Genomic DNA, 10,938 nt, shown 5'->3' on the forward strand with positions numbered 1-10,938 from the left:
ATATATCGCGCGACGAGTAAATAATTAAAAATGCAATTTTAAAGCATGTTGTGCGCTACGGAGGATATTGCACCTGGTACTTAGAATTCAGAGTCAACTTTATACAAGCAAGAAAGCAGTCTCCTTGAGATGCATAAATCAAGAAGCGCCTCTGATTAAGGAACCTTGCTCTAGGACTTGGGTACCGACTTTCTTAACGTAGGCTCGTAGAATGTAATATCGGAGCACGCGGATAATTTTTGACCCTTTTTTTTATAATCAAGTTATGTACAGTTATATAGCGATCACAAAGTGTGGTTCATTACAGAAAATTAATTACGCGCAATTGTAATTTGGTATCGAGCTCGGGAAAAATAAAGGAAAATATGAGAAATAGCAAGAGAGAAGAAAAAAAGGAAGCGCAACATCTTCCTCCGAGAAACTTCTGAGAACGCGAGATTCGCCTTTACGGGGCGAACATTATGGCTTTGAAAGCCCAACATTTGCATATAACGACCAATTAAGGAGCCACAGAAAAGTCAAGAAACTTTTGCCGCGAGTTTACGTGTGCACGCAGACGCGAGAAAACTTATTACACTCGTAAACGTTAGTTTTGTATTATACGTATTTAATCAAATTTTAAGCTTTCGCTAAATATACGCGCAGCGCCTTTTAATTAGGATTCTTTTGATCAATCTACAGTCATCTTATTTTGAATAAAAAAATATTATGTGTATTATTATGTGTATTATATATTTTTCCACTTTGCTAACTTTTAGTTTCCAGTTTATTTGTAACTGTGAAAGTTATTTAAAATTTTGTTATGTATTTGATTTCTCGAAGCTCTTAGTTCGCAAAAGAAACTAAATTTTCTCCATAATTTTACAATTATTTAACAAATATATAATAGTAAAAATATATTTCATATTTCAGACCTCTCAATACTCGTAATTCGCAATTTTGCGAAACACTCTCTATGGCGAAGCGTCAGATCTGATAATTCTGGGCGTCTTACTTTGTTTTAGAAATGGCATTCGGGTTTAGCAAAGGCAGCACAGAGGTGGGCAGATCGCTGCCTCGGTTTAGTGCACGACAATGCGACCGGCCTTTACCTGGACGGCTTTGGACAGAGTGGACAAAACATATTCATCAGTACGGGTCGTACACTCTGGTGAGATATTATTTAATCTTGTTTACTTCTAGTTAGCGAGTTCGCGTTGCAATCGGTATATATGTACAAATATACTCCATGCACGCGCGCTAGACTTTATATATCATGAAAATATGCGGCGGTCCGTCTGCCGTGGACGCACCGTTAATTACTTTGCTATCGGCTTTATTATTTACATATCAAAGATAACTTCTCGAAAGGATATCATACGGGATGATTATTAATCTCGCCGCTGCGATAAGGATCTCGAGTTTTACGTTTTAATTACGTAATTCCGATGTGCGCTCGCGAAACGATTTCAAAAGAGCTGATTACACTGAGAGGCATCGGGAAATTTAGCTTGGCGCCGCTGAAAGGGGATATTGTTAATAGTAATTAATTCTTCAGTCAACAAAGCTGAAATTAGATTACGTAGACAAACAGTCGACGATGGACTGGCGGCAGCGTAGGTTTCGCTGGCCGTAGAGGCCAGGGGCTTCACAAACATTACCGGACGCGAATGCTTTACGTTGCACGTGGACAATTCGCCACGACCACAAATCGAGATCACTCCCGCCGAATCATTTGTCGGAATGTTGCAGGAACTTCCCCATCAGAATGTGGTACATGGAGTACAAGGACTTCAAGTACGGGCCCAATACGACGAATGAGATCCTCGAGATCGGCCATTACACGCAGGTGGTGTGGGCGACGACACATCTGGTCGGATGCGGGGTGAGCCATTGCACCGGCGGCAAGGGTCCGCTCGGCAAGGATTTCTACATGTACGTTTGCAACTATGCTCCGAGGTAGGTATACCGTTGAACAATCCAAGAACCGTCTCAATAGCGAGTTCGGTTAAGCGGATTTAGTTTCATCGTCTTGCGTCTCGTATAAAAGAACTTTCAGAACGCGTTGTATCGAACGCGTTCTTCGCGAATGAAAAAGAGAAACGCGTTTCCGGATATGCTTTTTTCTTCTTCTTTTCATCTCGAGAGAGATCTTGAATTTATCTTTCGTGAGTTGTATATTGCTACACGTGTATTACGCGAGGCAGCACATCGATCGGATCTAAATTTTCATCAACATGATCGCAATAGGAGCATGACTCTCGGGCATTATTGGTATTTTGTTGCCGAAATGAAAGTAGTATGTATATATTTTTTGTTGCATCAATGCAACAGGATACGTGTAACCAACCAAGTTACACAAATGCACAAATTATATCGATAGGGTAGTAACTGCGGTGTAATTATTTTCGTCGAGGTTACACGCCGTTTGCCGTGACTGTTATGATACACGGTTGTTTCTGCAACAGCAATTGCAATTGGGCCACGGCTGGAACTTAGTTCATTAGCATGGAATTGACGCAATAATTTGCTGGAGGGAAATGCGGATTGAAACGGTTAACCGTAAACTTGGCGAAAGTAGCGTGCGCGGCATCGTCAAAGCGGATCTTAGTTAAATCGACATCTGCACGTTGAATGGGAGAAGGTCAAAGCAGATTGTTAAATCATTAATACAAGAAAAGTAAGTAAGAGGAAAAGGGAGGATTAACCAAAAGGGGAGAGAAGCTCGATTAAATTTCGCAAACACTTCGCTCTTTGCGTTAACACTGATAGATCACATTTGAAGAGGACAAAGATTACGAGAACTTGAGCTTTGTATCATATATAAATCTACTAGAAACGCTTCTCTCGGAGAAAAGAAATTAACTTTTACATCAATGAAAATTCGTAAATTAGTAAAATATTGAAAAGAGAAGAATGTATCACGAGGAATACGTAGTAACGGAATTGATAAAGCATATTTGTGGAAGATATTTGTTGCTTTGGAAGAGATACGGAAGATACTTGTTATTCCGGTATTGGAAAATTCTCTTTTCTTTAGTGTTCTTTTTTTTCTAAAGCCAACTATAGATACTGCGTAAGCAGCTAAGAAGAATGTTATTTAAGAAAACGTGCTGTCAGTTCTTCCTGAATGGAAAACGACATTAACCACTCAGAATGCAGTGACCTCAGCGTCTCAAATATTACGAGTTTCCGCGGTACAATGGTTTAGCGAATTCAATAATTCTAAACTACACTCCATTGTTATAGAAAAGGGCCCACTTAGTCGATTCTAGGCTGGTATTCATAGTCGATTCTATTTAAGATCGTTAAGTATCACCTTAAGATGCCATCAACCAATCAGAGAGCCGTATTAGCATCTTAAGACGTTGCTTAAGACAATCTTGAAATAAGAATCGACTATGAATACCGGCCCTAGTTTCCGAGATATTCACTGTTTCGTCAGTTTCGGTAAAAATTACCGAACAATTTCTTTCGTGATTCATATAGAGCAATCCACAATGTAACTTTCGACGTTAATTTCTCATGCTAAATAATTTCCATCGTAGAGATAAACGTGATTTATTGTCGAACGAAAAGAACTTTAAAAAATAATTTTTAAATTCTAATTTTAATTTATAACATATAATATTCCATTATGCGCGCTTTATTAACAGTCTCTATCAGATGACTCTGTTTCTAATGATAATTTACTGATATTACTGAATTATTTCTTGAAATTTTTTATTTTTCAAAAAGGGTTTATTTGGTCGAGGCCAAATATTACGTAGTCCCTCGGTAAAAAAAGATAGGAGTCTTTATCTGATGATTTTAATTTAACTACGAAACTAAGAAATATTATAAAAGTTTATATAAGTTAATATTATAAGAAATTTCAGCATCTTCGGATAATTTGGTTTATGTTACTGCGATTTAGAGGACTTTGAATTTTTAACTTGATATTTCCAAAAATAGGGTGTTTGTAACCTCAATATTCAAATTTGTTTTTTTTTTCAGTCAATTTTGATGTTGAGAAGCTCGGTATCGTTTCAAATGATATCTTACAGTCTCTAATTATACCGAATCCGATGCTAACTCTATTTCGACCAAATAAACATCCTTTCCTATGAACGACAACGATTCATATTGTTTTCATACGATTTGTCGAAGATGCGGTCTTTCGCTCAGACCATCCATACATGGGACTTGATTATTGCCCAGCTCTCTTTTCACGAACCAAAAATAACCGATGTTGCACTCAAACTCGCGTGAGACTGGCACGTAAGCTTTCCCTAGACGCGCTGAAATATGTAAATCCTATATTTATACACTGTATGTAAGCGACATAACCCGCTCGGGGGAGAACAGGAGGAACGAGGTAAGCAAGGAAAACAAGGAAAATGGTGACACCGGTGCGGAATATATGCAACGTCAGAGCGAGTTATAGCTCGTTCGTCTTTGTCATGCCCATTGTGGCACTTAGACGGCTCTCTTTGTCACCAGTATGGCACACTTTCTCAGTATACTTATGGTTTTCGTTGTACGCGACTACCGGATAAAATATATATATAAATATATATATATATATATATATATATATATATATATATATATATATATATATATATATACACACACACACGCATATGTAGAATGCTCAATGCAAAACGTACGACGTACGATCTGTGCATAAAAATTTTCTTCAAGAGTTCTCTGGTAAAAAACAATTTTGCTCGATTTCTTTAAATTTAATAATTGACGAGAAATATCAATAAGAACGAGAGAGATAAGAGTTGGTTGATAAAAAAAATGTCAATACATATCCTGTTCATAAGAAAGAACTATTTATAATATCGAGAATTAAAGGAGAGTACCAATAGAAACATTAAAATTAATTTAAAATAAAAGTGAATGTTCACACTTTCTTAAGAGAACAAAAAAAATGATTGTATTAAAATAAAGATAAAAATTTTGCGTTCCCTTATTTTTAAATAAAAATAACGTTAAAAACTGATATTGTTTACGCAATCTTTTATTTTATTCACACTTTTACTGGTCAAATAACAATACTTTTCAAAAAGTTATAACTGGGATGACCTTTAATTTAATTATTTATGCATTTGCATATTGTTTTAAAAATAAATAACAATTTTTATCAACATTATGCAACATTAATTCACTAGAGCAGAAAGAACTGATTATATATTAATGCGAAAAAAGAGGGGGGGAATCACGTTACTACCTTTGCATTTCCGAGTAAGCTGTCCAAGTGAGTGACAATAAATAAATGATTTTCCCTGCGACATTTCATGCGCGAGCGACTCACGCAATTAGAATTCGCTTCGGTCTTCGGTCTTGCAATTTATCGTTCCTGCAATCCATACAAAAATGCCGGCGACCCAATTCTGAACTAAGGATTCCTAGAAATCGCGACGCTATATATTCCTCATATCGATCTCCCCTGCAATACGCAGACCCGATAAATTTTCCGCGAGATCCGTTCTAATGCGATCGGCGACGAGTTCACCGCAGCTTCATATATTCATGTTACAAGACGAGATACTAACAGGCAAACGCATATGCGGTCGTCATATGTATTAGTATTAGCTTTTCTGCGGCACAGAAAACTCGACAAATAAAAACTAGGTACGTTCAGATTCACATTTTCGAAACAAGTATAAAAAATCTTGTTTTTTTACTTTAATCGTAAATTGCACTTTTAATACCACATAATAGAATATTATACCTCGTATATCGAGCGTACTTTGTAATAAGCTGCAAAATTAGCTGTGCGAATTGTGCTGGTTAATTCATTGCGAAATTCGAAATTAATTTTGATCAGAAAAACTTCCTAACGTTTCAGATGAAACGGAATTTCAGGACGAGCGGCTTTTAAGCTCATTTAATATGCCGTTTTATATGTCGATCTGTACTTCTTGTTAAGCAGCGCACATTCTCCAGCAGTGTATTTGACGCCTGACCTATTTTACGCGAAAAGCGTAGGTAGCCGGCGCGGTTGCATGGCCGCCATCAGTGGCCCCGAGTCCTGAATAAATAAACCGTGTCACGTGGTGGTGGGCCATCTTATCCTTCCTTTTATCTTGCTGTTCTTCCACACCGGCTCTATCTCGTAATTAATTTCGTGGATATACAACAACCCGGGTTAACAGCCCTTAGAGGCGGAAATTCTCGCGCGATCGCTTAAGACGCGCGATTCGTACCGAAAAATACTTTGAATGTAAATTTGGTGGCCCATTTGCAAATTGCTCGACGGTCCTTCCACGGCTTTTCGTTAATGCGCGTGGCTAATGGATTTGGATACTGCCTAAAGTATTTACACTATTATGCAAAATCGGGGGCATTTATTTTAAGTCGCAAATCTTCGAAGCTATTTTACGAAAAGAACGAGAGCAATACCGAGACATCTATTCAACTGACGATCAAAGGTATTTTTAATTGGGAATAAAATTTTCCTAAAGCAATCAGTTCTCTACGTAATCTTTAATTGGGAATAAATTATGAAACAAACGATACCCCATCAATTCCCCAAGAGTTTTATTTTGAGCTTATCTTGAAACATAATTATCACGAGGATACTTGTTGCTATGAAATAAGAAATTTAATCCGAGAAATTTAGCGTTAAAGCAAACTCTCTTGGTTCAAACTCTCTGTGTATAATTACTGTTTCGATCTTTACAAGGCAAACGCGCGCGTGTTAGAATCTTCTAACTCTTACTTCCAAAGACAGCTGATGACTCTTCTCGAATTTGTCGAGTTCAGGTTTAATAGAAGCGCCGGCTTTAGATATATACTGAACGACACCTTTCAGTATGTTCCTTTGCTCTTCCTCCCTCGTGTAACTTGGACAACATGTATACTTATAATATCTACAGTAAATATTGCAACCGAGTAAAGTATCTAAATATTTAGTTGAATACAGAGCTAAAAATAATTGTATTGTCTCACCAAAAGCATAAAATAAATGAAATATTAGTGAATAAGACAACACGGAAAGAACAGTTTTATTAAAGTATCTAAAAGTGTGGTTGGATACAGTTTAAAAATAATTGTATTGGACTTTTAAGCTAAATTGCTAGAATGTCGAAAGTTTTTGCAACGTTGCTCGTCATGTTTGAACATTCGTCGCAATCATTCTGATGATACAGTACAATTATTTTCAGCTCTGTATTCAGCTAAATATTTAAACACTTCAACAAAATCGTTCTTTCCGTGTAGATTCAGATTCACATTTTTTCGAAACAAATATAAAATTCTTTGCATCGTGCTGTATATTAAAAAAAAATATGTGGATTATATCTCATACGTCAATCATTTGTAATATTATATTTATGGTAATAAGCTTTAAAATTAACTTGAATTGGCATGTGACATTTATTTATTTGAAATTAATTTCGGTTAGAAAAACTCTTCAGATAAAACGGTATTCAATGTACAAAACTGTACAAGTTAGAAACCAAAAGCGATAAGGAGATCTCGTAACAATCCAACACGCACCGCGAACTACTTTGACGCAAAGGGAAAAAAGGAAATGGAACTTTTTCGCGTTACAAGTCGAAATGAATGCTAAATTAGTGTCGTCAATATAAAATTTATTCTTGTCGCGTGATAAAATTTAAATTTTTCTTTCTTTTTTTTATTAAAGCAGCTGGAATGCCAAATGTGCTGCAATCTAACGATATTTCAATCGCGATGAAAAAATGTTACGCTCTATTTTTCACGTTTCTTGCCGTTTTGGATTGTTGCGCGATCGTCCATAAAATCGATATTGTCTAACAGTCGATGTGTTTTTGCCTCGTTAGCGGGAATTACAAAGGTCGCCTGGGCCTGCCCTACGTGGCCGGAAAGCCGTGCAGCATGTGCAAGGACCACTGCACGCAGGACGCACTCTGCACGAACGCCTGCTACCATACCGATCTCTGGTCGAATTGCGCCGAGCTGGTCAGGACGTTTGGCTCGTGGGTCTGCGAGACGGACACCGAGGAGGGCCGCGAACGCCGGAAATTCTGTGGCGCCACATGCAACTGCAAGGACAAGATTTACTACCATCACGAAGGGTAGGAGGACTTCTTGACTTCCGCGTTTGGGTCCATCATGTTGCATGAATAATTTAATCGCCCTGCAAAACTAAACTCAAACCTGGTGGGTGTGACGACGACTAAACGACGACGGATCGTTTAACGGGGGATCGTGTTGTTTTATTGATGAGCTCGTTTGTTTAGTGATGAGAGCTGAAGGAACACTCGCGACGTTTCGAGCTAGGGCATCGAGAGAGAGAGAGAGAGAGAGAGAGAGAGAGAGAGAGAGAGAGAGAGAGAGAGAGAGCAAGCGAGTAAACGGGATAATATGGAAATACGGTAGATGAAGTGATTGTGGAATTTGTGTGCTATCTGAATCTCTGGGGCCTAGATTTCGCGAATTCTAGAGATTGCCCAAAGTCTAATAGATCAATAGATTCTGTGCCGCAACAAATCTGAGCGTTACGAACTGCACATAATCTTTCGATTCCAGATCCCAGAGATTCCAAAATGTGTTTCTCGTTGTAATATAATCCTCAAATTCTAGGACGCTAAATTTTACAATCCTCGAGTGTTCAGAATCCTTTAAAACTTCACGAATTACCAGTGCAAAACTCGCGTCCATCTTTTATGATTTCAGCAAAACCGCATTCTCCACAAAATTCTACGCAAAGTAACCAATACGTTTGTAAAAAAATATCAAGCGTACAATTTTTCAATATTTAATTTAATATTTAACTTGTTTCTAGCACCTGATTCTTGCAGTAATATAAAAATCATACAGAGAAGCTTGAAAAGAAATGGAGAAATTTTTCAAGTGAGCGCGTCGTTTTGGCATCGAGATTAAAATGTATTATATCTTACGTTTATACATCTCACGTTTTGAGAATCTCATAATTAATATGCACGCACGTATATCCGCGGGAAAACAAAAAATTCCAGGACTGGGTTTAAAAATTTTTTTATATACTCTTAGCTTTTTATCAGTAACTCTTTAATCTGCTTGCTCTTTGTAAAAATAGAATTTTTAGTTATATTATGCATCTACAAAGTAATTCCGAGCTGCTATCCTTTTATAATTTTTTTAATACTTACAAGTGAGTATAATTTTTTTAATTCGTTATAACATTTCTGTGTTTTATTCGGAGGAATGTACACAGAAAGAACAATTTTACTGCGGCATCTAAAAATTTGGCTAGATACAGTTTAGAAAATAATTTTACGTTGAGTCATTAAAATAATTTTGTAGGATGTGTACGCCCAAGCTTGGTAATAACGCTGTAAACAATTTTGACATTCTAGCAACCAAGTTAAACATCCGATAAAATTTTTTAAATGCTTCAACATAATTATTTTCAAGGCTGTGCATTTCAGCAAAATTGTTCTCTTTATGTAGTTTCAGTCATGTGTGTATTAAAAAAAAAATAATAATAATAAAGATTAACGTTCTATATTTGTTCGTAATTCAGTTCATATTTTTTTGTATTCTTATTTGCACAAACGCACAAAGCATAAAAAATATAACCAATTTTATTAGTTTAATACAATTGCTTGCACATTATACTTTTGATTTTATAAATATTTACAACAGTGTAAGTTATTTTGAATCAAATTAATTGAATTGGAAAACTTTCGTTTAAGCAGATAACACAGTAACCTAATTTGAGCGTATTTTATTTTGTCTAATCGTAAAACCTTGACATACGTTCCTCGTATTTCTTTCTTGCCTAAAACGATAACTTTTAAACATCATAAAAATTGTAAATAAATCTGGTGGATAACATATCGAAACTGACAATTATTAGACGATAGACGCACTTCTAATTTTAGCTAAATATTAAGAAGAACAATGTAAAAATTAAACTAAGCTTCGAGAAGACGGTGTGTCGATGTTTTTTGTCGTGATGTAACGATGGAAACTTCACTTTGTTAGCAATTAACAATAACGATAACGGTTATTTTTATCTTAGATTTAACAACATCGCGCAGCGCGATATCGGATGAAAGCAGGTCGGAATTGTAAAGTTAACTCTTTACCGCATAATTTCTCTTACAATTAAGAATATATTTTGGCTGAACAAAACACGCGGTGCATTCTAGAGACCCAATTCTCTTTTCTCGCGATGAGATTTATAAAGGTACATATCGCGCGACAAAGGTACATTATCAACATTATCTATAACAACACGGTACGTTTATTACGTAAAACGAGAATTTTCGCACGGCCGAGTTATGAGTAAATAAAAATTTATGGCAACAAAAATGGGAAGAATTTTTATCGAATAAAAAAAAAGTACGTTTTTCTAAAAAAGTAATATTGCACATATTTTGTATAAATGACATCTATTTGATTTTTGTAAAAAGTTCTATGTTTAATATAGTGCTTCTCGTACGGTTTACGAAAAATTGTTGACGTTATTTTTATAAAAATTGAAAAAATTGATGTTGTGAAAAATATATACCGCAATGATGCGGTAAAGAGTTAAAAATAAATCGTTATAAACATAAGATACATAATCAATAATATGGAGGAAACAGCATGTGTGATAAATGGCGAGCGTGATTGACGATAATGTTAGGCACTTGATTGTCGATAATTAAGGAGTTCGCTAAAGAGATATAACAGTGAATGTGTAACGATACAGCTCCAAATAAAATGTTTAAACTGTAATACTTTTTGTCCACTTACAAAATAAATATATCCTGTAAATATTACAATTCCCTGGCTTTCGTTATTTACTTATAATCATATTCAAATAGTCACAATTCCCCGATATTTATTTTATCATCATTTACATAAGTTACAACTGTAATATATATATATATATATATATAAAAATAATATAATATATATATATATATATATATAAAAATAATAAAATTTATTTATTTTAATTAATTTTGCACGGGAAATTCTTGGCAATGTACAAGCAATGCTGAGAAA

At 35.7% G+C, this 10,938-nt stretch overlaps 1 protein-coding gene across 6 annotated transcripts in view; it reads left to right on the forward strand.

The window, feature by feature from the left end:
* Positions 1-10,712, forward strand: part of LOC105197582 (cysteine-rich secretory protein 1) — a 60,653-nt gene extending 49,941 nt beyond the window's left edge. For all 6 annotated transcript variants that reach the window (XM_011164035.3, XM_011164034.3, XM_011164031.3 and 3 more), the window contains 3 exons: positions 1,005-1,150; positions 1,732-1,938; positions 7,779-10,712. In XM_011164035.3, the coding sequence (XP_011162337.1) occupies positions 1,005-1,150; positions 1,732-1,938; positions 7,779-8,037 (612 nt within the window). In that variant the 3' untranslated portion in view covers positions 8,038-10,712. The remainder of the gene's footprint in view (positions 1-1,004; positions 1,151-1,731; positions 1,939-7,778) is intronic.
* The last annotated feature ends 226 nt before the right edge of the window (positions 10,713-10,938 follow it).

The sequence above is a fragment of the Solenopsis invicta genome, chromosome 1 (assembly GCF_016802725.1).
Source record: "Solenopsis invicta isolate M01_SB chromosome 1, UNIL_Sinv_3.0, whole genome shotgun sequence".
Classification (NCBI taxonomy): domain Eukaryota; kingdom Metazoa; phylum Arthropoda; class Insecta; order Hymenoptera; family Formicidae; genus Solenopsis; species Solenopsis invicta.